This window comes from Chamaea fasciata, unplaced genomic scaffold (assembly GCF_029207755.1).
Source record: "Chamaea fasciata isolate MVZ Bird 193981 ecotype frontalis unplaced genomic scaffold, bChaFas1.0.hap1 SCAF_6, whole genome shotgun sequence".
NCBI lineage: Eukaryota > Metazoa > Chordata > Aves > Passeriformes > Sylviidae > Chamaea > Chamaea fasciata.
The window spans coordinates 56117228-56144348 of NW_027094091.1; the positions used below are offsets into that span (position 1 = coordinate 56117228).

The 27121-nt window shown below is 44.3% G+C and overlaps 1 protein-coding gene and 1 long non-coding RNA gene across 4 annotated transcripts in view; both read right to left on the minus strand.

The window, feature by feature from the left end:
• The window catches only part of TBC1D9 (TBC1 domain family member 9), a 48030-nt gene extending 44538 nt beyond the window's left edge, over positions 1-3492 (minus strand). Inside the window, exon 1 of one of the 2 annotated variants that reach the window (XM_066186430.1) lies at positions 3177-3492. In XM_066186430.1, the coding sequence (XP_066042527.1) occupies positions 3177-3303 (127 nt within the window). In that variant the 5' untranslated portion in view covers positions 3304-3492. The remainder of the gene's footprint in view (positions 1-3176) is intronic. The other variant, XM_066186429.1, reaches the window with a different exon arrangement.
• Positions 3493-7570: 4078 nt separating this feature from the next.
• Positions 7571-26778, minus strand: LOC136290682 (uncharacterized). Of its 2 annotated transcripts, XR_010721308.1 has the most exons (5): positions 26746-26778; positions 26571-26641; positions 11686-11771; positions 9918-9994; positions 7571-7792 (listed from the first exon to the last, which is right to left on the minus strand). It is a non-coding gene; the product is annotated as an uncharacterized lncRNA (long non-coding RNA). The 2 variants fall into 2 exon arrangements; XR_010721307.1 differs by lacking the exon at positions 26746-26778 and having other exon boundaries at positions 26571-26668.
• Between the last annotated feature and the right edge of the window lie 343 nt (positions 26779-27121).

A 27121-nucleotide genomic window follows, 5' to 3' on the forward strand; every position in this document is an offset into this window, starting at 1 on the left:
GAGGTAAACTATTGATGCAATACACCTTGTTAGCAGAGATTACTTCTATGGGCTTGCTAATCAGCACTGCCCTAACACATCCAAAGATCACCATCGTACTCCTAACTTGTTACAAAGCAATAGAGCAGAGAAAATGTCCCCAACGTCCACACAAATATTTAAATAAGAGTTTCTCTATTCAACTGCTACATAAGCCGAGGTCAAGAGGAGAGAATCAGCGTAGAAAGGGCAGATTTTTCACCCCTTTCCCCCAAAATGACTGACACTCCTTTTCCTGCAACCATTGAGGCACTCAGAGTGGACCCAGGAGAGCAGATAACTTGAGTATTGTTCTTCTGCTCCAACACAAAGCCAACAAGAAGTACTTTCACCCACTCCCAAGACTACATAAACCACTTGGCTTTAGACTGAGACCTGCCAAAAGAAGTTTGCCATGATCACAGACGGAGAGAAGGGCATTACACTTCGCCCTGATCAGTTTGCTGATGACAGTTTCACAGCAAACCTAGATTTGAGGGCAGTGCCAGAGGATCAATGCTTCTCATTGTCTAGCCACTGCTTAAGTTACATGGTGAAGCCATCCAAAGTCATCTCACCCACAGTCTCATCAGTCTGAAAGTCAATTCTCATTCTACAGTTCAAGACAAATGACTTCAAGAGTCAGTGATGAGGGAGAACAAGTCAGCAAAAGTTAATCACAAAAACAAAAAAGGGACAGCTGTATTTACATCCTCTCTTGCAAATATGAATTGAGATCATCTCTAGCACAGTTAAAAACCTTGTAAACAATATTTCTAGTCAACTTCAAGGACATATTCCCACAGAGCAACCAGGCCAAATTTTACACCATATTTATGGGTGGCTAACTTCTTAGATTATATCTGAGCAAATTTCAGCATTATGTCACTACAGAAAGGGTAATTTAGGAGAAAAAAAAAACCACAAAAAAACCCAAAAAATCCCCAACACACCTCACCCAAAAGTTCTTTTTATCCCTGTTTACTTTTGACCAGGTAACCTCCACCTTTGCACAAGATCAGTATCACCTAGAGAGCTTCCAAAAGGTCATCCCAAATGCTATAATTACTACCAATTATGTATCCTGTTTACCATGTCAGCAGATTCATTCTTTAACTCAGGATCAGCTAGACCCCTCAATACCTTGCTTTTAAGCAGTCTTACCTACCAAGAACAACCCACCGCCTTTCTCCACCTTCCTTGTCCCTCAACTGGCAGAACACAGCTGTTAAAAGAAACCAGCAGAAAATTCCAGTATTTCCATGAAAAAAAAAAAAAAATAAACCTAAGTTCCACTTATTACTGTGCCTGTCACACTGGGACTGGCTTGGAGACTACATCCATCCCTCCCTTCCTCTCCCACCTTTTGTTGACCGCTGTGTCACAAACCCTTGCCATTTTAGCACATGGTCTGATAAGTTTCCACACTTTCCTTGAAATACTGCCAACACTAATAAATTAGTTAGTTACAGGGGTTTGATTAGCTATGGTTTTGTCAACATACAGAAAAAAGCTACAACTTTTAACCAGCCCTTTCCTGAACAAACAAACAAAACCCCTGGAAATGGACTTGTTGCTATGACCTCAATGCCATAGCAGCTGCAATTCCAGGCAAAGCAAAGGCATTAGTAAGAGCTACACGGAAAGCAGACTTCAAAATATGTGGAGAATTTCACCTTCTAAATGATACTCACTATACAGACTTCATTCACACACTAAAATAATGGATTGAGCACACAAATATTTAAATTCCGAAAGGCAGGGGGTAACGAAGAAACAAAGAACTATTTCTCTATTCTGAACTTGTACCAAATGCTTATCTGGCCTCCACAAAAAAAAAAAAAAAAAAAAAAAAAAAAGAAAAAAAAAAAAGAAAAAGAAAAAAAAAAAAGTGCACATTTATGAATCCTACTTCCATTCAAGAACAAAATCTTCCAAAAGTGTTTTCTCCATCTCCAAAATGGTATCACCAATCAGACTTAGGCATCCAACTGAAAGAAGACTTAGGTATGCATGTACTGTGCAAACAGCTTGAAGAACAGGCTCCTAAACTCTCGACCTGTTAAACCAATAAATGAGAAACGACTGGAAAATTGATGGCTATCTCAAACCACCTCCAATTCAAAGATAACCAAGTCAGACAGGTAGAAGAATGCCTTGTCAGACCTTGAGAGCCCAGGGGGTAATCCACGAAAGGAGAGCCTGAGAAAAATTTTTCAGTAAGCAGAGCAGAGGTGAACTTTTGAGGCAAAACACGTTTTTTTACGGATTTGTCAATCCTGTCCACGCTTCAAAAGATTATTTAAGAAATTTAAAATCTACAGCCAATGTGGAGCAGCTGCTGGTCACTTCCCACACAGGAGTGGAGTAGTTTATCAACACACAACACTGACTGAAGATCTCAGCAGTCTACATGAAAACACACTTCACAGCAGTGCCTTCGTTTACATTATGATCTGTTTACAAGTCCACAGAGCACTGAAGGGCTGAAGAAACGCTTAATCTCACAGTAAACACGCACAGGACCTTGAACCAAACGCAGATGCAGTCCATATGGTTATCTTGCTGAGCCTGTAGGACTAATTGTCATGGAAGCGTGTAAAGAAGAAAGCACAGGTTTCAGCAGAATGAGCTGAATTATTTCGTACCAATTCAAGAAGTACCAATGGAAACACCATTGGGTCCTGTATCTCCAATCTCATATAAATACGTTGCCTAAGAAAGGGTAGAAGACCTCGATGGATGTAAACGCACGGTATTACCGAGACCTGGATGAGTATGACCCAAACCTCTACAAAAGCGTCTCCAGCTGCCAGCAGGCGCAAACAAAGCATTCAGGGAACACACTTCACAAGGGCATCTGGAGAATACGGAGAAGCCGAAGCAAACCTGTTTCCTTCGCAAATTTCTGAATTACAGCACCGTCTTATTTTACGGAACGCGTGCTAAAGGCTCAGTCAGCAAATTCTCCCAGAACGCGGGGCAAGTCACACCCTGACGCACGGAGCCATCGCTCACCGGCGGTCTCCCACACAAGGCTCCAGCGCGCAGATCCGCCGGGGAACCCGCCGCCGCCGCCGCCGCGCCCCGGCCCCTCGGGGACCCGCGCCCCGGGAACCGCCGAGGGCCCCGCCCGGCCCCGGCCCCGCCGCCCTTACCGGCCAGTCCCCCGCCGCCGCCATCGCCGCCGTGCCCCTTCCTCCTCTGCAGGATGAAGTAGGGGTTGGCCCGCTCCGTCACCCACAGCGCGTTGGCCAGCAGCACCTCCTCGGGGTTCACCCACATGCTCCCGGCGCGGACAAAGGCAGGCCCGGCGGGCCGAGGGCTGGCTCACGCACGCACCGCCCGCATCGGGCGCCACCATGCCCGGCCGCCGCGGCGGACGGCGCAGCCCCGCGGGCACCGGCGGGCACCGGGCGGAGGCAGCAGCCGCATGGCCCCCGCCGCCTACCCGCGCTCCGCCGGGCGCCGAGGGGCGGCTGCAGCGGCCCGGGGCGGCGGCAGCTCCCGCCGCAGCGGTGACATCAACGCCGGCCCGGCCCCTCCGCGCTCCCGCTCGCACAAAGCCCGCGGGACCCGCGCCGTGCGCGCCGCCGATCGCTCCGCCCGCCCCGCGGGGAGCGCGCTCCGCGCCCCCGCACCTGTGCGCGGCCACGGGCACAGCCCTGCCGAAGCCGCGCCCGGCATCGCTCCGCAGACGCGCTGCGGGCAGAGCCGCGGTCCCGGAGCCGCCCTGCCTGGGAGGACTCGGCGTACCGGGGCACCGCAAGCTGGACCCGAGCCGGCAATGCGCGCTCGCACCCCAGAAAGCCAAACGCGTCCTGGGCTGCATCCAAAACACCGTGGCCAGCGGGGGAGGGAGGGGATGCTGCCCCTCTGCTCTGGCGACACCCCGCCCGAAGTGCTGCATTCGGCTCTGGGGTCCCCAGCCTCCTCTGCAGACAGCCTGAGAGAGTTCCGGTTGCTCGTCCTGGAGAAGAGAAGGCTCGGGGAGACCTTACGGCACCTTTCAGTACCTGAAGAGAGCTGGAGAGGGACTTTTTGATAGGACTGATGGCTTCAAACTGCGAGAGTGCAGGTGTAGTTTACATACCAGGAAGAAATTCTTCAGTAAGAGGGTGGAGAGGCAATGGACATGGGGCACAGGTTGCCCAGAGAAGCTGTAGATGCCTCATCCCTCAAAGTGTTCAAGGCCAGGTTGGGATTGTGCTGGTCTAGTGGGATGTGCTCCTGCCCATGGCAGGGGGTTGGAATGAGATGATCTTTAAGGTGCTGTCCGACCCAAACCATTCTAAGATTCCCCTTTGAACAGCCTGCCTTGAAAGATTTGGCCTTCTCATCATGTGGCTCAGAGAATTTTGTAAAATTGGGTGTTAGAAGGAAGAGGGGGCTCTGGTCTCAACCAGCAGGGAACCATGCACCAGAGGAGGTGGCATCGCCCTCTTGCCACAGCCCCTTTCCTGTACCTGTTCTCTTCCACGCCCCACACCATGTTTGAAGTTCACCTCTGCTGCTGAAGGCCACCTTGTGTCTGCTGCTAAAGGTGGGGGCAATTTTTGAGGAGCCCTAGAATAAAGCATACTCAAAGGCAACACCAGTGTGTACAGATAACATATTTTCTACCCTTGTATCTCTGAATGCTATTTGGTGTTCAAGTTGTCGGGAAAGGACTGGACACACTGACCTCCCCTTAGCTATATAACTGTTAGTTTCCAATCAGATCCGTATCTTTGTTTTATTAAAGATGTTGAGGAGGCTAAATTAAGCCCCAAAGACAACATACAGCCACATTTTGGGCACAAACTTCTCATGCAGGCTGTACTTCATAGTAGAGCCTAGCCTTTCATCAACTGCTGCTGGCATGGAGCTGGAACCCAGTGTCCATCATGTGATGGACACAAACACGGTCCTGGGAGACATGACTCTTCATGTGAGGTAGCAGTCATGTGGTTGTTACTGTGCAGGTAAAAGGTTCAGGAGGGGCAGGTGTCTGTCCCTGAGGTACACTTAAAACTTGCCGGTTCTGCTCTCATTTCCACTGCACCATGGAGAATGTTCATCGTCAAAGAGGGAGGCTGCACCTTGAATGGAAATGCAGAAGAGCTTCTTCACCCTTTCCCAGAGCAGCGGAAGAACAACTCCAGTGACAAACTGACCAAAACCTCCACCTCCCCATCCCCCTGTGCTGTTGGTGGGAAGGAGGGAGGGGTTGGGGAAAAAGGTAGTTTTTTAAGGGCTTATTTTACTTCTCATTATCCTCCTCTGCCTCTGTTAGTAATAAATTCACTTTGCACCTCTAAGTTGAGCCGGTTTTGCCCTTGGAGGATTTTCTCCTAGTGGTTCTTATCTCACTCATGACCCCATTGTTAATTTTTTTTCTCTCCTGTGTCCAGCTGTGACAGGGGAGGGTGAATGAGTGGCTTTCCTGGGTGCCTGGCATTTGGCCAGTGTCAAACCATGACAGGAACAAAATAATGAACTTCTGGTCAGTCCCTTGAATTCTAATAGGGATTTAGAAAAATCTGAAATGGAAATAAAATAATATTTGTCCCTGCATGTTTTATAATATTTTGTTGAGAAAAACCATACAAGGTTGGAACCTCAGTGTGGTTTTAACACTGAATGGGCCTGTTTAAAGTTCTCTGAGCCACTAGATTTAAAACTACAATGTATGTCATTCAATTTTTAAAAATAAAGAAATCAGGAGCAGATATCAATTCAAACTGAGGACTTATTTCATATAACATATAATAAACCTTCCAGGGAAGAAAAGAAACATGATTCTAGAAGGACAACCATTCTGTGTAATATCATCATACTAATGGACATTAACATTACTTAAGCGGGGAAAAGATGAAATAAAGCAGACATTTTATCATTTATTCCCCAGAAGACTTTCTTAAAATGGATGTCTGGATTAGACACAGCCAACTAGCATTTGCTAGTGGTTCAAGACAGCCATTCAGTTGACTAGGAGCAAAGTTAAAATATCAAAATTTTGAGAGATTATCTTTGAGAAATGCACACGTTACTTAGCTTGGACAAACAGGTGTATATATTCAGGAGAAACAAACTGACTGCAAGCTTTCAGTCTGGATGAGGAACCTAACTTTCCAAGGAAGATTAAATGAAACAGTTTCATATTCTGAGATGCACTTACTTTTTTAACTCTCTATGATTATGACAGCTGTTCTTCAGTACGCACTTACTACTTTTTCTCTCATTGTGAATGACACCTTTCTTAGGCTTTTTTTTTTGGTGTCAAGTTCTGCCGTTCCTTCATGACAAATGGACAACTTGTTACCAGTTGATAAAAAGTGTTTCCTTATATTTAACTCCCCTTAGGTATCATGTTGACCCCTTTACTCTTTCCAAAGCCCTGTTGGTGTTCCAGGTTCTCCATGGGTCAGGCAGGTGCCTGTCCACAGCCCACACATCTTTTTGTGGACTACCCTGAGGTGTGTTGGATAAGACTCACAGTTTCCAGCTCTCCTTCATGTCTATACTGTCCTGCGAACTCTGATAATTCCCAGAGTGTAGGCGTCAGAGGTCGACTCTGTATGTTAACAGAGCTTTACCAGTTTTGGTTTTGACAGAAGCAAAGTCTTTGCTAGTTTGGAGACATTATGTCTGGATCCTTTTTTTTTTTTTAAACACACTGAGCATTGTATCCAAAATCCTCATTCAGTAAAGCTTTCCAAAGCAGTTGTCCCTATTTTGGTTATAATTGACACCCTTTGGCTCATGTCTGGTTTATGGACATAAGCACTAGGCTACAGTAGAGTGATCTGAGTCCTCATATAGCAGTGACCTTACATCACTATCTATCTCGTCAATCCCTGTGTCATTCAGAAAATTGTCATAAGGTTTCTTTAGCACAGAATTGATCATGTAGAATATTGAAGTTATGCAGGGACTCCTACCAGCTTTCTCACACCTTATTATCCCCTTTTTCTCCAATATCTCTGTGGGTTTGTTTTACACCCAGATGTTATGGCCAAGTTAATTTTATATACAATCTGTCATTGCAATTAAAATTTCTTCAGCAAAATCCAGGCATATGATAACAACCCTACTATTTCTATTGACCAAAGATTTCACCCTCTCAACACAGAAGCTTTGTTTGACCAGGACCTACTTCCACAAGACTGTGCGAGAACTCTTATATTCTCAGCCTGGAATTATTTGTTAACACTGTGGCAGATTAATTATTCTGTTATTGTAACAAAGTTCAGTGATAGACTAACCAGTCCATGGTTTGTTAAGTCTCACTAGCTAATTAATAGAGCTGCGTGTTTTTAAATGTGGAAACTGCATCGCTATACAGATAAATGTATGAATTTCAACATCTGCTATATTCCAGGGGAATGAAAATAGAAAAGGTTTAAGAATGAAAACTCCAAAGAAATTATTAAATTTCCTATGATAACAAAGCTGACAATGATAAAGCTGACAAGAAAAACAGCTCTTTGAATATGCCTTGAGAGACTACACACAGCTGAGCCAATGTTACTAACATAAATGGAAAGGCAACAAACGTTTGATGGCAGCTGATATTTTAATGTAACAGTGCACAGTTACCATGTTTCAGTGCAATGTTAGAGAAAAAAAAAAGAGGTATACATCTTGGTAACAGCAGAATTGGCCCTTTTTCTAAATTCAGTGATCCAAATCCATCTTGCACCTTCCTTTTGGCACCTTCTGGAGCCACCAGCAACCAGGCAGATGAGAAGTCACCAAACCAGTTCAGCCAACAGCTTCCTTGGCACTGTTTCTTTAGCATGACATGAGTGAGAATGTTTAAAGGTAAACACTGGCAAGAAATGAAGTTTCTTTCAAAGATTTCGATGGTTTCATTACATGCTCATGTAATCAACAGTTTTAACCAGTCGGAGATGAAAGATTTCTTAAAGAAGAACATAAGTCATGTTGGACAACAGAGAAATGCTGGACTTAATTTAGTTTTAAGAGTGTTAACACTCAATAGTTACTTACCCGAGGATCCCTTTGTTAATTACTTATGCTAAGTACCTGACTTTAAATACTTTGATATGTGTCATAAGACTTAATTAACATTGCCCATTCATAAAGTGGTTAGGTTCTTTTATCCTTAAATTCAGAATAAATTTTGTTTCCCTTCTGATTATGTTCCTTGCTTTTCTGTACACTGGTTCTGTTGTCTGTGTTATGCCCAAGTAGAATGCACATCTGAAGTGAAATAATTCAGAGAAGCAACACTCCATGGAAAACGAAGAATAAACCTACCTGCTAAAACAAGTAAAAGCCAAGACACTGGTCTGTCCATTTAAACATTTGTGCATTGAAGGATTTACAGAGTTAAGTCAATTTGCAGTTATTTGTTGAGACAGATGGGGTATAGTTGAATAATCATTACCTGAATTATTTCACAAGTTATTGTACTGTTTGTTTTTCTTTCATTTCACCCAGTTTATTTTATCTTTCTTTTTAAGTGTCTGAGATGTTCTCTACTTGCTTCCAAAACAGATGAGTATGTTCCATACACCAAAGAAACTCATAATGCAACTTCAGTGCAATCAGTGAAGCTAGATTCCTCCTCGATGTTTCTTTCTGTGACTAAATACTTTAAAAATTATTATGTGACAGCTGGTATCTGAATTGACACTTAAAAACTTCTGTTACATGTTCATGAAGGAACTGGATGGTTGCTGAAATGTTGATAAATATGCTTGATTTGGCATCTAAATGATGGGTAATAAACTGTTTACCACTTACTTGCCTGCTTATTGAAAATAATATGACAGCACCAAGATTAGTTAAGATACTGAAATATGAAGAGCTGAATTCTTTTGAAAGTATTGCATCATTTGCAGAGGAATACATTAAAATCCCCGATAAATGATGTCACTGTACTTGGTCTAATTTAGGAGAGGATTGCCACTGCAGTAGTTCCACACAGCCTTGCAAAAACCCAAGCAGATGAACTGGTTTCTGCTAATTTTCTGAACCAGCCACGTAAAACAACACTGACCTGGTTCCTCCACCTCCTTCTTCACTGACCTCCACACCCACAAGTATTGTGTCACCCAGCCTTCTCTCTAACTGCAGTTGTACAGTTGAGGCTTTTTCCCCCTGTTTTAAACCTCTTGTCCCAGAGGTGCTGCCACCGTTGCTGATGGGCTTTACTTTGGCCAGCAGCAGATGCATGTTAGAGCTGGCTGGCATTGCCTCCATCAGACACAGGGGAAGCTTCTGGCAGCTTCTCACTGAAGCCACCCTGCCATACAAACCTAATACATGAGCTCTCTGAAACCCGAAAGAAGAAAGACTGCAAGTTTTTGTTGTTGTTGTTATTATCGGCTTTGTAGACCAAAAAATCCTGATCTATTTCAGCATTCACAACAGAGGTGTGGACAAAGGAGGCTTTGAAATGCACATCTGTAACTTTGGGATGAGGCGGTACCCAGCGTGATGTCTACCAGACCCTTAGTAAATCTGCAGTTTCTCTAGGAAGTTTGAAAGAGAATATATAGGTGGAGTGAGATAAAAAAGTCTTTGATTATCAGAGGAAAAGACACAAATCAATCTTGTGAAGCACCATGGAAGGCCTACTCTGCTTACATTCAAAACAAACAAAAACCTCAACTGCCCCCCCTTCAGTGGCTTGAAGTTCAGGCCTTTCCCATCTCCATTCAATGTCTGGGATTAACTTTCCTCCTTCCAACGAGATAGCTGAGGGAAAATGAGTCAGAAAATGCCTGGTCACAGGTTTATTGCTTCAAGTGAGTGCTGCCTGGCTCCTGAGCTACCTAGAGTTGCTGAGGTCACTACAGGGGGACATTGCCATGACCTGGATACTAAGGAGGAGATTTAGTCACAACTCACCCCTCAGCCTTTTCATTAAATCTGATCATTCTCACCTCTTGAGTCCAAGCTGCAAAAATTTTGTATTCCTTCATTAGAATTCTCTTTTCTTTCTTCCAACCCCCTCTTCTCCCTGGAAGCAGAAGAGAGTGGTAGTTTATTTTGGTATTACAGTAGTGTGTCTACCCAAAAGAATGTAGAAGCCAACATCGTGAATGCAATTTCTGCATAGCTCCTGGCTGAGTACCAGCACATATCATTGAGCAAGTTTCAGAAAAATACAGAAGTTGGCTGTTTGAACATAAAAATGCAAAATTAGTGGTAAACTTCAGAGTACAACTCACAGCTTCCTCTCCCTTTGGAGGAAATTTCTGCTGTGGGCTCTGGGCAATTACTTGATATTTGCCCGTGATTGTGTTGTGGCTCCTGTGGAAGGAGTTGCTCTGTTCTACCTGTCCCAAGGGAAAGGTATGGCAAGAAATTGGAGAGGGAATAAGGGACCAGTAGCTACTGATAAGAATGAGGATTATTCCCCTCAGGAATATTTACAAGTGATTTATCAGTCATTTGTAGCCATTTCCCTTCCATTCCACTAGGAAAATCTATCTACAGTAAAACAGATTTGACGGCTGACTACATGCATAGGCAGTAGTTTTCTACAGAAAACTGTATTTTGGATCTTTTCAGGTGGATATTCCAAGTAAAATCTTGTGAAATTTTCCTCTTTGCTTAAAAACAGCCACTGAGACCGGCCACAGAAAATATCAGACACCTGTTGAGAAAATCACACAGCCAACAAGTCATGCACCTGCAGAGCTACAGCAATGGGATTACAACTTCAGTGGCAATTGAACTACAGCATGGGCTACCCCAAGAGTTCCCAACACAACAAATATTTTAGTTTGCTCTTCATTTGATTGGCAATCCACATGGACTGTTACATCCAAGATGGTCTTGATAAGAGCATTTCTAGCGATTTGTGTCATTTTGTTAAATGTCTTATAGGAATTCTGACATCATTTTACTCTTCTCTGCTCACTTACCTTGACTTGGCAGAAAAGATATGTAAAAGTTGATCTGTTCCAGAACAGAAACTTCTGTTAAATGTGTGCTGTTTTCAGCTGGAGTGAAGTTAATTTTCTTCATATCAGATAGTATGGGGCTATGTTTTAGACAGCATGCCAGACATTTTAAAATAGTTTTTGTTCTAAAAACCTGCTATGTTTTCTCTTAGTTCAGAGATCAGCATATCAGAGTTATGCCAGAAATCAATATTCAGGAAGAAGTGTATCTGCATGAAGAGCTTTATTTCTAATTTTAGTGGTGGAAACCTGTGTCAGAGACGGCCTTTAGAACACTATACAAATGAAATCTGCTGTATCAGAGAGGATCATACCTGTGCTTTATACTGCACGTGCTCAAATCTCTTCCTAAACCTTCCAGAAATCTAGTATACTTGATAGATATACTCCCAGCTGAACTCCCATCCTGTTTGCCACTGCACATGAAACTATCTGTAGAACCTTATGTATTTGATTTAAACTATGATTTTACACATTACACTTGAGGGGGTGTAGACACCCACAAACAACCTTTGTGGTAAGGATTTTGAGCTTATGAAAATTTTAATAAATTACTTCAGTGTTGCTTTTTAATTTGCATAACGTGAACTTTTGTAAATTTCAGATATAAATTTTATTTATCCATATGCATTTATTTATAGACAATGTATAAGAAGCATTTGCCAATACTAAAGTGTGACAGTCAGTATGCGGTGAATCATTTGCCAATTTCATTTTCAAACAAAAGTATCAGTATACATACTGTGGCCACATTGCCATGGCAGAACTTCCAACGGTCCTGAATTGCCACGCTTGGGAGAAACATGTAGCTTTAGAGGTTTCTGAAAACTGAGAGAAACAGGAAAGTCAAGGTTCAGATGCAAGAAAAAAAGAAAGAGTTGAGAGATTTCTGAGCCATGTACACTGCTGTAGTAGGTGAGGTACATCTAAAGTAAATTAAAACTCTAATTTTAAGGTGAAGTCCAAAAACCCGTAGCGGTGGATGAGATGTATCGGTAACTCCGCAGGTGTAGCCGGAACCTCCAAGCGTCCTGGCAGGGCAGGGGGTGTGAGTTACAGTGTAGCAAAAACCTGGAGCAGGGCAAAGAAACCCTGAGAGCTGGGCAGTGCTGATGCCTTGGGAAGGCCGACCCAGAACAGAGACGGGACGGAGCTAATGAATAAAGTGGGTATTTATTGAAAGGTCTCTAGGATACACCTTGGGCAGGACAGGAGCTCGACCAGGGCTACACCGAAGGTGGACTAAGACTGGCCACAAAAATGGCTGACCAGACACGAGGTCTTACACTTTCTAAAATTTTCGTCCATTTCCATATTGGGGTTTAATTGCACAATTACAGCTTCAGGTTGTGAGGTCCCATCCTTCTTGTTCCTCCCTCCAGTCCACCACTCTTTATGCTTTTGGGCCTGAAAGTTGTCCTTGGTCTTCAGCAGGGAAAGGATTTGTTTTGTCTACCTACTCTGTGAAGAGAGCTTACTGGCACTTAATATGAAGCTCAGAACTACACCCCCAGGTAGCACAAAATCTGAAAAACGTGAAAGTTAAAACTTAAGGCATCTGCGGCAGCCCCGCTCCTGAGCATCACCTGGAGAGGCTCCCCAGTGTTTATCGCAGTCTCTGGCTGTCCCTGGGTCCAGGCTGTGCGGAGGGGGTGGCCTCTGGCAGGACATGAGGGTGTTCCCAGGGGCTGGCACAGCTGCGCTGGCTCTGGGCTTCCCAACAGCAGAGCACTAGAGAAACAAGTTGCCAAGCTCTCTTCCCAGTGCTGAAGCGGCCACACCAGGCACAAACGAAACAAAACAAATCCCCCCAAAATGATACGCGATAATAACCCATCCCCAAGAATTATCTGTCGTTTTGTTCTGCTTATAATCAACACATTTTTAGTCTTTGCTAACCTTGTTCTGCCTGCCCAGGAAAAACCAGATCCCACTACTGTTTCTGATGATGGAGAAGTCCTGCTGATGCAACCCAGTGGTTACACAGCCATCCCTACAGGGGGCTTGTCTTCATTTGGGTTTCTTGGTTACTTAAACCACAGTAAATCACACAGTTTTAACAACAAACAAAACTATCTCTTTGGCAGGCTATGAACTGCTGCTCTCTCTCCATCCCACTCTTCTTGGCTGCCCACCAAGCAGCTGCTGAGAGTCTGGGACCAGCGTTTCTGTCTCCACACAAAATGCCTACTTTTACTGGCAACGGTGGGAGTCTGGATGCTCAGACTGCTTCTCCACCTGTCTGCTCACCATCACCCAGCCAGCCTCTGATAGAAGGGCTGTTTGGAGCTGCAGCTAGACCTAGCATAGCCGAAGTGGCTGTAAGCTGCACAGCTCCAGCTTAGTGCAGTTCAGTACTTGCCTGCTTTCCAGACATCCAAAAAGGTCCTAATGTCTTCCCACAGCTCCACTCTGAGGCAAAACCAGGCTGTCCCTTATTTATGGCACTGGGCCAAAACATATCGGTATAAAGCTCCAGAGTACCTACTCATGCACATATGCAGAAATAGCAAAAGAACACAAAAGAAATGTTCCTGATGGAGGCTCATATCCTGTCTAGATACAAATATGCAAAGTATTTGGTATTACTGGTGGTAAGTCATCACTTGTTAGCATCAGAAGTCGGGGAAAAACCCATGCCTTGGAGCCCTTCCGTAACCTGTGCCAGGACTAAGGGGGGAAGATGAATCATTTCTTCAACCCATTCTTGGCTGCTGTGAAATGAAAGTGAAAGAAAGGGATGAGAGAAATGAAAGAACACAGAAAGAAATGGCTTAAGGTCGAAGGGAAAAGAAAAGTATATGTAAATATAGAAATAGAGGCAGAAAAAGAGACAACTAATAGAAATGTATGGAAGAAGGGACGGAGAAGAACAAGAGGGAAGAAATTAAAGGAATGAGGCAGCACATCAAGTTATCAGTGTTTTAATGTTGGCAGATTCTTTCAGTGCCCTGCTATCAGGGTGGTTTGTTGGGTTTTTTTGTTTGTTTGTTTGTTTTTTCCCCATCACAGGAGAATTCAGTCAACAAAAACATGCTGGCAATTCATACCAAGGTGTAGGCAATCAACTCTGCCAGATCCTGGCAAGTGCAGGTGATGAGCAGATAGCAAGGCACTAGCACAAGGACACATCTGTCTCCTTTCTTAGCTCCTCTGGGCAACTGTGTTTTGTTAGGGTCAGGCTTGCTCCACCACTGCAGAATGAAGTTGTCTACTTCCACTGCACAATTTCAAGGAAAGAAAAAACCTCCAAAATACAAACCACCTAAAAAACCATGAATAGTTTCAGAAGAGAGATCACTTCACACAGAAAGCCTTCTCCCCACAGCACGCTGGACACCCGGGGAAGAGAGGCTTTGGAAAAGCCCACTGCAGAGCCCCAAGGCTTCCCTCTCCCCTCAGACCCACCTAAAAGCTACAACGATCATTTTGGGCACAAGGCAGATGATCAAGGGATAAACTAATCATCATAAAATCACCCAAAGACAGAAAGGAAAATCGTTTAGGTGAGAATTTATGTATCACTGAACATGGTGATGAGACACTAGAACAAAGAATTAAAGGAACCATTCCAGAGAAGATTTTATATCAGAAGGGTCAAAAATGCCTCTGGAAAGAAAAAACAGTTTACAAACCAAAGATGACAGAATAAATGAAAGATGACAGCAATGATAAATCAGACCGGGAATAAAATATGCCTGTACCTGTGATTGAAAGTGGAAGAATTGACTTAATAGATTTATGGAGAAAAGTCATTATCTCACAGCTAGTAAGTACACCATGACCGTCTTACTGAAATTAATTATTCTTGAAATCTCTATTTTGTCCTAAAAAGAAAAAAGTAGGATGTATTGAGTGAATCTTTCAAAAGAATTTGTCAAGAAATACACATTTCAAGTAGTATCATATGCTCCACTAAAATACAAAAAAGCTGCTTTGTGGTTTGTTTTTTTTTCTGTGCCGCATCCAGCAGCACACAACCACAACAGGAAACCACTTTCAGCACTTTCATTAGTTTTTCTAGGTATGACTAACTATGAAATTGTTTCACAACAGGTAGGGCACCAGAGACATCACTTAATCTTTAGCTATGCTGGTTAGTTAAGCATAGTCTTGAAAATACAACATTATCCAATAAAATATCAGCTACGAATTATGCAGAGCAGTCAATAAACACAGCAACATACAAAAAAAAAAAAAAAAAACACCACAACCCCAAACCCCCAAACTCCTTTCTAAGTAACTTGTAGGGTATCTTAAACTGATTCCAGAGTTGAAACAAGTTTTGGTACAAAACACTGAGATTTTCTATTTACAACAGCCAGTCTTTAAACAAGTGAACTTTTTTTTACCAGTTGGAAGCTCTGAAATGATTCTCAGTACTGTTTTAAAAGTTCCCCATGGATAAACTTCATTAGTTTCTCTGTAGAATTAATTTATGATATATTGTTAAATTGTATGCACGTGCATTATCAACAGCTTTGTAAACCCATAATAATGACTTTGGTTTGTCCCCTTCCAGAAGCTGACAAATGCCAAAGAAAAACCTGATGACCTGTGGGTTTTCACTTCCCCATTCAGAAGCATTCATGGGCAGCAATATCTCAAAAGTCCACAACTCATAGCTCTCTACAAATTAGCAACTGCAGTCAAGAAAAAATGAAGATTGAAAATAATGGCCATAAAACATTGCACTTTGGGGCTTTTTTTCCCTATAGAAGCAGAGATGGCATTCACGTAAAGATCAAAGTCCATGTCATCGCATATTTTGTGGTGTGGGATGGAGGCTTAAGCATTCAATCTCTAAAACTCTACAAATAATTTAGGAGAAATAGCTATTTCGTATCTTAGAATTCAGCTTTTCTGGCAGCCTGTATTTGGATGGAAATGATATTTCTGTAGCCACGAAAACGAGTTGTGGAAGTTCAAGGCAGTTAATCAGGAAAGTTTAGGTTGAAAAGTTTTGAAGGCAATCTGGTACAACAACTTCAGAAAAGATTGGTTCAATTTTACATAAAATAATCACTAGCCCTAACATATTTCAAAATGCATATATATATATATATATATATATATATATATATATATATATAAAATGGAAAAACCTCAGAAATCAATTTGTTGACATCTGAGAGGAAACAGCCAGAAATACTTTTCATTCTCTGCACAGCTTCCTGACTTATTTCATTTGTGGCTTGCTCTGAAAAGATGAAATGTAATTGCTCTCAAGGCAAGAAGAGACACAGAGCTTTTCAGAGATTGGAAAGTCATGTGTGTCTGGATCAGACTGATTTTTTTTTTTCTTTCCTAAAAAAAGCAAGGAGGGGGAAGGAAACAAGCTCTTGATACGGAAAGATATTGCTATAGAGATGAAGACAATCTCACAGAAGCACAAACCCAGATATTAGAACTAGGTGATCCTTAAGGTCTGTTTCAACACAAACCATTCCACAATTGTATTATTTTGGGTAAGAGAAGGCCCAGCTGCTGCTTGCATGTTTCAGCAAAGCAGTTACAGTTTGTGCCTATCTACATTTTTATAGTTTTCTTCTCATTCTAAATGATTTCTGGTGGCCCAGTCACAGGTGGATAATGTGCAAAAGAGTTACACGCCTGTTTCCACCACATTCCCTGCTATAAACCAAATAAAATCCCAACCTAGACAATTTGTACAGAGGCATTTACCTTCTGATCATCTTGATAATGAAGTGCCAGTACTAGTTCCAGAAAGCAGGCAAAAGCGGTGCTAAGGAAACATTGTTCTGAGCTGGTGAGGTTTTCATAGGCTGGCTGCCAGGTCTAGGTCAACCTCTCAGCATTTCCTGCCTGCTTTTTAGTAGCTGAGTATCATGTTAATTGGAGAAGGAGAAAAAAGGTAAGGGGGGAAAAGAAATCAGTGGAATCTGGTAACCTGTTCAAAGAAGGAAGCTCCAGCGTAATGGATAACTATGTAATAATTCTGAAATAACTCCTCAGACTCGTTTAAGAACAAATTCAACTTCTTCAGGCTCAAGTCTGAAAGTGAATTATATTGATTTGGATTAAGTGACTATTTTTTCCTCTCAGAATAAGATTATGGTCCAAGGAATCCTTCAGATAGAAACACTGCAGCAGAAACCCACACTTCCCATGACTTATGTTGATTTTAATGTGTAGACTTATGTTTTGAAGAAGGACAAAATTAAAAAATTACTGCTATTAAAACTGTTTTCAAATGAAACTTTAGCAGCTGCATCTTAGTTGAAAAAAATGGGAGCAGGAATAATTTCAAGGTTTGGGGATTTCAAGGTCAACCAGTTTCAAGATTTGGGGTTACCTTTGATTACCAATCAGTAGACCCCGGACCTGGGTTCAAACAGTGACACCACAGGGAAGAAGACAGTGGCTTCCACCTGGTGCAAATCAGCACATCAATGGATTTATGCTGGGGTATTTCAGATGTGTCTCTGGACTACCATGATCTATATTTGAAACGCGGTATTTTGTGTCCACATGTGCCAACATGGACAGTCTCCCTTTTCTGCTAATGGTCTTTGTAACCACGGTGCCCACATGTTTGTTTCCAGATGTTTACCCACCTGTTCATATAGAAGGTGGTCTGGTAATTGCCAGAATAGTATAAAATACCTGTAGGATATTTTCATGGGGGAGATTTTCATTCATGCCTCACTCTGCTTTATTGTCTGTGGCCCTGAAATATTTATTCAATAAAGCTGCACTGCCTGCTTAACAAATTACATCTTTCAAACTTATTTATGAGGGATGACAGATGGGGCTACTGTGCAAGGGAACACTGATGGATGGTGGGAGCATATTACAACACCAACGTGGCATGAAAAATTATTCTTTGATTATTGAGAAGGAAGAGGTCTCTCCTAGCACAGATAAACTGCTGCACCTCCATTGTCCTCAGTGCAAGAGGAAGGACTGACAAATCAGGGAAACATTATTGCTAATTTGCATTGAACCAGCTTATTAAAATACATGTACTAAAAAGCTCAGAGGTCATGAAAGAATACTTACTTACAAGTCACTTGGCAGAAATATTTTCTTTCTCATGGCATGCATTTCAGTGGTAAGCAGCATCAGAGAAAGATTGAAACACTTCATCCCTTTGAGTGTTTAAAGCTCTTTTTAACAATTACATTAGTTCAAACAACAGCCAGGTCACTTCCATGGACTTTGCTGTGCTTCTTGATCTACAGTCTTGCCCTTGCTCCTTTGGATCTGGTTTTCAGAGTGAGTTAAGCAATCTACCCAGCCCTACCTGTGCACCCTCTTTGTGAAGCACATCGCTGTTCTCTCACCTCTCTTCACTCTCCAGTAGCACCTAGGCCGGGGTAGGAGCTGGAATAGGGGGGCCACTCCACTTAGCATGAAAATACACCTTTCTATGGCACTGGGAACCTGGGACACCCAGGCACAGGGTCAACCAAGCTGTGCCCCCTTCCCTCACTGAGGCACGTAAAGCTTTTTTCACTGCACAGAGAGGGAGGTGCATTTGGAAAGGAGTTTTCCTTCCTCTGCAGGAAATGGAAACCTTTGCCTGGCAAAGGAGGGATTCAGGAGAGCACGTTGCACATCCTGGCTGTTCTGCATGCCCAGCAGCTGAGTACCAGCCTTGGAGGCAGCGCTCGCTCATCCGTGAGGCTCAGCAAGCTGACAAGAAGGTAGCTCCTCCATGGGTCAGTGACCTGAAATTTCAAAGGAGTGAGGCAGTGAGCTCAGGAGGGGCAAGAACCTGGGTGGGGGCAGAGAACCTGTTCCTACAAAGGCAGCAATCAGTCAGGACAGCCCTGCAGCACCACTGTGTGACTCCTTTCCTGATGGGTGCCCCCCAGCCCTCCCACCTGCTGACTCAGGCAATACCACGGGTCAGTCTTTAAAGGATGAGCACAGGGAATGATGCCAGGGACGTCAGTGTATCCCCATGAGTATCTACTCAGCTGGATGCAGAGGCATATCCATGCCATGGAGGCATCAGGACGAGGGGAACCCCACTCCAGCACTGTTTCTTTTATGTGATTTCACCTTCATGTGCCCACCAGAGCTGTGGATGTGCAGGGAGAAGGTGATTACTTTTGAGCAGGAAAAGCTATTTGGAGGATGTACCTGCAGAGAGCATCCTGCTGTGCTGCATCAAGCATGATGAGGTCTGTCACATTTCCTTCCTCTCCTAAAGGAAAGCACCTCGGAAATATCAGGCTAAAAGCTTTCCGTCTCTCTTCCTTATCATTAATGGCAACTGTGTTCAGCTACTAGCCCTAGCAAGAGATCTTTTTATGTAACTTAACGTACACACTGCCTGAGAGCATGTATAGAAAAGCTTATTTACTTGAATGGATGACTTAAGGACTGTGTGCAGGGGCAGTGTGCTCGTCCATACTTCTGTTGTTTTGGTCCTGACTCCCAGTATTCTGGGCACTGGTGAGGAGCTCACAGGGGGATGTGAAGGGACTGCCAAAGCGGCACCAAAGCAATGCTCCCTGCCTGGCACACAAAGCCGACCAATTTACTGGACAGGGTGTTGGCATGCCCACTCTTGTCCTCGCTGTTTTCCAGCAGCTTGGCCGCATCTGAGCATGCCTTTTCTTCTCCCCTTGCCCATATGGGTAGCAGCCTTGGGCTGAGTCCCACGTAAGAAACCAGAAACAAGGAGCAAAGACTTTTCCAGAATTAATTAATGGGAACAGGTAACTCTGCCAGCAAAGCATTATCCAGAAGTAGCTGTCAGGCACCAGTGCCCAATCTCCTCACTGTCAATTCATTCCCTTGTTTCTCCAGATGAGGTATTTCAGGTCTGCCTCCACCACCCTTGGGCCACAAACCATTTGGTGTGCCTGGCCCAAGGAACGTGTGGCCACCACAGGCTGCTGCTGCAGTGGTTCAACACCTGCTCTGGCACCACACTGACTTTTAGAGAAATAAGATTCATTTTACTTATTTTCCAAGGCTCTTGATGGAGCTGTTGCCAGATGCTCTTTCAGGTACACCCTCAGCATGTGCAGCAAACATATTTCTGGCACTGGGGTGTTCTCCCCTGCCTTCATCAGGGAGCTGTCCCAGCTCCCCTGCTCCGAGATCAACTGCTCATCCACTGCATTGGGTGACACTGCACAACTGGTGCTGGAGGAAGATTTTAACTGCATCACTCCTGGTAAAGCAGATCTGTCCCTTTGGGCAAGTGAAACTCCTCCTGGCAAGGGGAGTTCCACACTCCCCTGCCTGACAAGCTCCCACAGCTGGGCACCAGGCATCATGGCTTTTCCTCCACCATGTCCCTGGCTTTTGGTGGTCCCCAGACCAGAGTCACAGTACCGTATTGCCTTCAAGGACAAAAGATTTGCTTCATCTTTAGCCCTGTCCAGTTTTTAATTTCCTATTCCTCTTGCTAGAAAGGACACACTGCATTTCCAGCCAGACAGTCCCTCTAGCCCTTTGCTAATTACATACACTCCTGGGGAGGATAAAAAAATCTGTTTCTGCATTGCCTCTAACAGTTTGGGGTGGTGTTTATTTTTTTTTAAACTCCCTACCCATAATTTATTATATATATATTTATTTTTAAAAAGCCCAGCTCCATAGTTAAGATCAGGAGCATATCTGGAGGTAGGTAGAATCAGGAAAGCTCCTCGTTCATCAGCCAATGACTTTGGCTGGGCTGACATTTTCCGGGCTATTTTTAGAGCATGACTCAGACACTGCGCTATGGAGCCGGCAGAAATCCCTGTGGGCTGATAGCAGAGCCTCATTCAAAGCTGTGCCGAAGCACCAGATGAGAGGGAAAGGGAGTCAAAATGGGCAAAGGATTTTGTTCCTTGGGAGAGCCTTTGGGGCTGTCTTTAGAAAAGCAAGTAAACATGGAAAACAAGATATTATGGCATCATAAGGGGATAGTAGGAACTGAAAGGAAAATTGCCTTACCTGGCTCTGACAGGAATATTACCTTTACACGTTTTTAGGCTGCTGGATAAAACCACAGAGCCTTATGAGTGCCTGCTCCTAGATGTGCAGCTGAAAACCGAGAAGACAAATTTTGAGGCTTTTTTCCACAGCCAGTCCTACGAGTATTTAACTGAAGCCCGTTTCCCTGCTTGTCCATAGCACAAGTCTCAGCTCCCACCTGGCCTCCTGACCATTTGTTACTGTGAAGAGAAGACCCAAAGATCTGATTAATGACTGTTTGGTAAGATCCAAGAGTACAGACGGATATTGGGTTGGGGGAAGAAAACTGGGATCCAAGAAGGCATCAGTCTTTTGTGGACTGCTTTGTTCTCATTAATAATTGTTACGCATCACTTCACAGAGGGCTGATGGAGTAACTTTGGGGGCTTGTTTTTAAATCCCTGTGTGGTCTCCAAGACCAGCCTGTCGAAGCAGCATGTCACTGGAGAAGAAGCTATTCCTGTGAGCCAGGTTTCTTTTATGAAGGATGATGCAACCTGAGTCCTCATCAACCAGCTTTAATGCAAGTTAAAGTAGTCAAACCTTCCCATGAAAAAATTCCTGGGTTCCTCCAGTCACTGGATTTTATTTCTTTTTTTTTTTTTTTTTTTCTTTCTAATAGCAGAAAATATATTTGGCCTGAAGTGTAATAGACACTTTGCTGCATCCTGAAAAGAAATCACCTAAATTGCTACCTATTACTTCAAACAAGCAGCAGGGCATCTCAGTACTCAGCCTGGACTTGGGTACCCTAGAAGCTCTGTGAGGGTGGTGAGGCCATGAGCCCATGCCCCCCAACTTCTGAAGAACCTGACCCTCTCTTTACCCTGAAAAGGGAAGAAATAAAAGCAGAATCCTCGACGTCCTAGTGCACACAGCAATGGTGCTTAGGGAGAGGTCGAGCTGTGTCCTTACTATCACCTGTCCCCCAGCTCTCACACAGATTCTGTCACCTGGGTTTGCTGGGCTAGTGATTACAGCCATATATGAACTAGGGTTTGGAATTAAGGAAAATGCTTCCCACTACAGCTCTGCAATACATCGTAATTAAAATGAATCATTTACTTTTTGTCATGGTGCTACTGACCACACCACACCTCCCCGGCTATCTTCTGCTATTCAAGTCTCAGCACCAGTTCCCTGGCTTGCTTTGGGATGCCAGGCTGTTTATCCCCCTAGCAGAAGCAGGGTTTTCTTTCATTTCTTTCCCTCTTAGCTGGACATATTCTGATTTTATTTCGTGTGTGAGCTCCCTTCTGGCACTGGGGTGGGAGGGAGCTGGCTGAGCCCCTGGCAGGGGTGAGCAGTTCTCAGTCAGCAGCACTACATCGATTTCACTCAGCCATGGACCTGGCATTCAGCCTGCTCAGGGAAATGTTACCAGTGGCTCCAGAGTGAGACACAAAAGACTCCCGGCACATATAACTGGGCATTGCAGTAATATACAGGAATGGCAGAAACTCCTGGACCCCATCAGCCAACTAGTCAGAAGCAGAAAGCTTGAAGCCCTAAGGAGTTTTTGTCATGCTTTGTTTCCATCCTATAATAATTTTAATTCTAGTTAGTACAACTACAAGCATTACTTGTGGCGCCATCATTTTAAGCAGTAGAAAATCCCACAGATCAATAGGATGTTGCATTATGTTATTTCCTTTCATTGCTTTTAGGTCTCACATCTTCCATGCCTTAGTCTCAGGCAGAAGTAAATAATTACATGACTGTTTACTGCAATGGCATTTTACACATCCCTTAAGCTTTCTCTACCAAACAAACACCCATTTTCATATCCATCTTTAATGGGGGGTAGAAAGTGCTTAGTATCCTACAGTATTTATGACTCTCTAGGTGATTCTAGGAGATATTGGTTTTCTGAGGACTGACTAGAAGTGCTCAAAGCAGGCACAGAACACCAGCTAACATGAACCCCAGTGTGATTTCCAGCTCCATCCTGGGAGCCAGCTCCTCTGCCCAAGGCAGCTCCTCAAGATGAGTTGCAAAAAAATTCCCAATCAAAAAACCCTACCATACTTCAGATTCATTCATATACATCCTAGAGAACCATCCTTCTCACCACCTTTTTTTGTGATAATCAAATACCAGGCCAGGGTTGCCTGAGCACAGCCAGCACAGAAAGTTGTTGCTGCAGAAAATAGCTCCTGCTGTGTGATCAGAATGTGAACAGCTGAGAACTTGCACTAACAGGAGAGAAGAAAAAATGCTCTGCAAAATACAGCAAAGCAGCCCGGCTGCCTTTGACCAGCAATGTGCTACTGCAGGCTGAGCCATCACTGCCTGGCCTTCCTGCACTTTCCCCTATCCAGGCCACTGCTCCTATCTCAGCAGCCTCTTCTCCCTCCCCAGTCAGTTCTGCAACCACCTCATCTCACTGCCACACGCACATCCTGCCCCTTCTTTCCTCCCCCTTGCTTCTGCTTTGCAAGCTGAACTACATCATGTCAGCGTATATCATACATATATCGGGTTTCTCCAAATATCCTGCTCCACTGTAGCTATCTTTAAGGGGAAATTCTTTAAAGCACATCTTGTTTGCAGTTGTTTTCACGTGATGATTTGCTACATGACAGCCAAAGTCAGGTAAACACAAGGAAACAGCAGTAATGGAGAAAAGGCAGGGAAGGAGGGGAAATACTCCTGAGCATCAAGGCTTCTACAGAAGTGAGCAGTAAAGGAAGGATGAGCATTAGCCAAGGAACAGACGACCTGATTGCAACCTCTCTGAGTGGGAGTCAGGAATAATTCCTGTGGGGTTGGAACAGCAAACTGGGACTGACCAAGAGGCTGGAGGCTGAAAATTCATAGAAAGGATTAGAAATTTAGAGGACACAATCTATTACCATGCCCTACATATGTGGGAAACAAAGGTACCCAGCGGCTCGGCAGGCAGCTCACAGATCTGGCTGCTGCTCCTCATCCTTCACTAATCCTGAAATAACCTGTCCTGGGGCGGGGGGGTCTCTCCTGCTGAGGTGCTGCTGGTCATCTCCTTTGGCCACCAGCATCCCTCCAGCAACCAAATCCCAAACAGCACCACCCACACACAGCCCTGCTCAGCTTGTGCTCTCATCAGCTCATAGCTGCGGTCCAGGACAAACAATTCCCAGTTCCAATGGTTTTCATTAAACCCCCCCACAAACACTTCTTCCTTAACACATCCACCCACCATGCTCAAAACTGAATCCTCCCTTCAGCCAGCTTACCCTCTGAAATCGTCAAAGAAAAAAAAAAAAAAGTATTTTAACATGTTGCTTTCAAAAGGTTTTCCTTTCTTCTTTTTTCCTAAAGAGGTCACCAGTGTCACCTCATTCTGAACAGTAAGAATGGAAGGATGGATTCTGTTTGAGCTTTAAACACTGACAGAAGCTCTCCATCAGGTCCTGCAGCTTCTGTATCCCCTGTTCAGGGTCCCAGTCCTTTAAAAGGGGGCAACAAATGGAGTGAGAAAGGAGCAACAGGGGAGACAACATTTACAGTACGGTATTTAAAGTAAAGAGGAGAGGAAGGAGAGGAAGGAGAGGAAGGAGAGGAAGGAGAGGAAGGAGAGGAAGGAGAGGAAGGAGAGGAAGGAGAGGAAGGAGAGGAAGGAGAGGAAGGAGAGGAAGGAGAGGAAGGAGAGGAAGGAGAGGAAGGAGAGGAAGGAGAGGAAGGAGAGGAAGGAGAGGAAGGAGAGGAAGGAGAGGAAGGAGAGGAAGGAGAGGAAGGAGAGGAAGGAGAGGAAGGAGAGGAAGGAGAGGAAGGAGAGGAAGGAGAGGAAGGAGAGGAAGGAGAGGAAGGAGAGGAAGGAGAGGAAGGAGAGGAAGGAGAGGAAGGAGAGGAAGGAGAGGAAGGAGAGGAAGGAGAGGAAGGAGAGGAAGGAGAGGAAGGAGAGGAAGGAGAGGAAGGAGAGGAAGGAGAGGAAGGAGAGGAAGGAGAGGAAGGAGAGGAAGGAGAGGAAGGAGAGGAAGGAGAGGAAGGAGAGGAAGGAGAGGAAGGAGAGGAAGGAGAGGAAGGAGAGGAAGGAGAGGAAGGAGAGGAAGGAGAGGAAGGAGAGGAAGGAGAGGAAGGAGAGGAAGGAGAGGAAGGAGAGGAAGGAGAGGAAGGAGAGGAAGGAGAGGAAGGAGAGGAAGGAGAGGAAGGAGAGGAAGGAGAGGAAGGAGAGGAAGGAGAGGAAGGAGAGGAAGGAGAGGAAGGAGAGGAAGGAGAGGAAGGAGAGGAAGGAGAGGAAGGGCTAGCTTTTGACTCTCTGGCTATCAGCAAGCACTGCAAATGAAAAGGCAGAAGCAATCCCTGCTTCCACCCAAGTTCGAGGATAAACAAGACAGATGTTTCCTAACACCAGCAAGAATAGCCCTATTTCGGAATGTTTCTGGCATTACAACCGAGGGCAAACCAAAATGAGCTGACAATTCTTCTGCTAGAAAGTCAGAGTCATATTTATCCCTTGCAGGCAGTTTGTATTTAATGTGTCACTTGTATGGAGTCAGACTTCACATCCCTGAGAGGGTCAAAATGCATTTCTGAATTGCTCTGATGAATATCTCCAATGCCTGAGGAGTGAGAATTGTTACCATTGATTTGCCTTGCTCCTTTGCTGGTGAGGTTTCATCTCAAGGGACCTGATTTCACTGCTGCACACAATCATCATCTTTAACAGATGAGAGAGAGAAATTTTCATGGTCAAAATGAAGCTGCTTTGCCACTGTTGGAGCTTGGTGGCCAACAGAACACACGTACGGCACTCAGAAAATAACCATCACCCCCCAGCCATTCCTGTTTCCATGCCCTTGGCTGGTACATCGGACACTGTCAGCAATTTGCTCAAACTAAGCAGGACCCCAGCTCAGAGTAACACTTCCCCTCACCTTGATAGGGAGCCAACCTCAAGAAAATCCCCCACCCCAAGTTATTTTGGGTAAAAGAAATATGGCCTTTTATTAAATAATAAGGAATGCAACCCAAACCCCAGGAAAGTGAAGGGTCCTGTGTAGCAATGCACAGGCACACTCAGGGAGCATTTAAGGCCCTGAGCTGGTGGCATGGTTTGGCCACAGCTGTCAATTAAGTATCACACATCTGCTTGCTCACTCCCCCTCATTCCCAGTGAGTGGGGAAAAAGAATCAGGGGGAAAAAAAAAAGTAAAATATAAGTAACACCCCCTTCCCCTAAACTTTTGTGGGTTGAGATAAGAACAGTTTAATAACTGGAACAAATTAAATTAACAGTGAAAATACATTAAAAAATTAAGAAAAACAGTTGATGCATGATACAATTGCTCACGACCCCACTGACCAACACTTATCTGATCCCCAAAGAGTGACTGGCCCATTCCTGGGTAGCTCCTCACAGTTTATATCCTGGGATGATTCTCTACTGTAAGGAACATCCTTTTGACCTGTTTGGCTCTACTGTCCTGGCCATATTCCCTTCAAACTTTCTGTGCACCTCCTCAGTGGCAGAGCATGGGATACTGCAAAGTCCTTTATTTAGGGTAAGCACTACTGAGCAACAGCCAACACATCAGTGTGTTACCAATTTTATCCTCATACTAAACCCAGAACACAGCATTGACCAGGTACTCAGAAGAAAATTGACTCTGTCCCAGCTGAAACAAGGACAACTGGGAAGACTACCCCAGTAATGGACAATCAGCTTCAGGGGGAAAAAAAAAAAGCATTTTTCCCTACCTGTCAAAGCACAGGCAAGTCCTTAACACCTTGAAGAACAGGGTGCTAGCATTGCTCTGAGTCTTTTTCTTCTGCCAAAAAGAAGGTGAACAAAGCCGAAGCACAGCAAGCAAAAGGTAAACAAGCAAGCAGTATTCCCCTTTTCCAGCCTGCACAGCGTCTCCCTCCCACACACCTGGATCAGCAGGAACAGCCCCAGCTGGTCACTGCCAACATCCATCTGGGGAATTTGGGCAGCTGATTGTATTTAAGACTTTGCTAAGCATAAGCAAAGAGAGAAGTGGTTGCTTTTTTGTTTGTTTTTCCTTGACACTAATGATCCTTTTTAAAGCAGTTTCGCAGCTGAAAGTCAGTCAGGCTCAATTTTCCGTAGGAAAATCCCCTGCTCTGTTGTCCTTTAGGACAATTAATTTTAAGCCACCACCCTCATCAAAGCAGCACTCTAGCCAACACACCTTTGTGCAATTCTCCTCACCTCCTCTTTGGTATTTTCTGACTCTCACACTCAAGCCAGGCTGAAACCAAAACTCGTCTCCTGCCTGCCTTGGGTG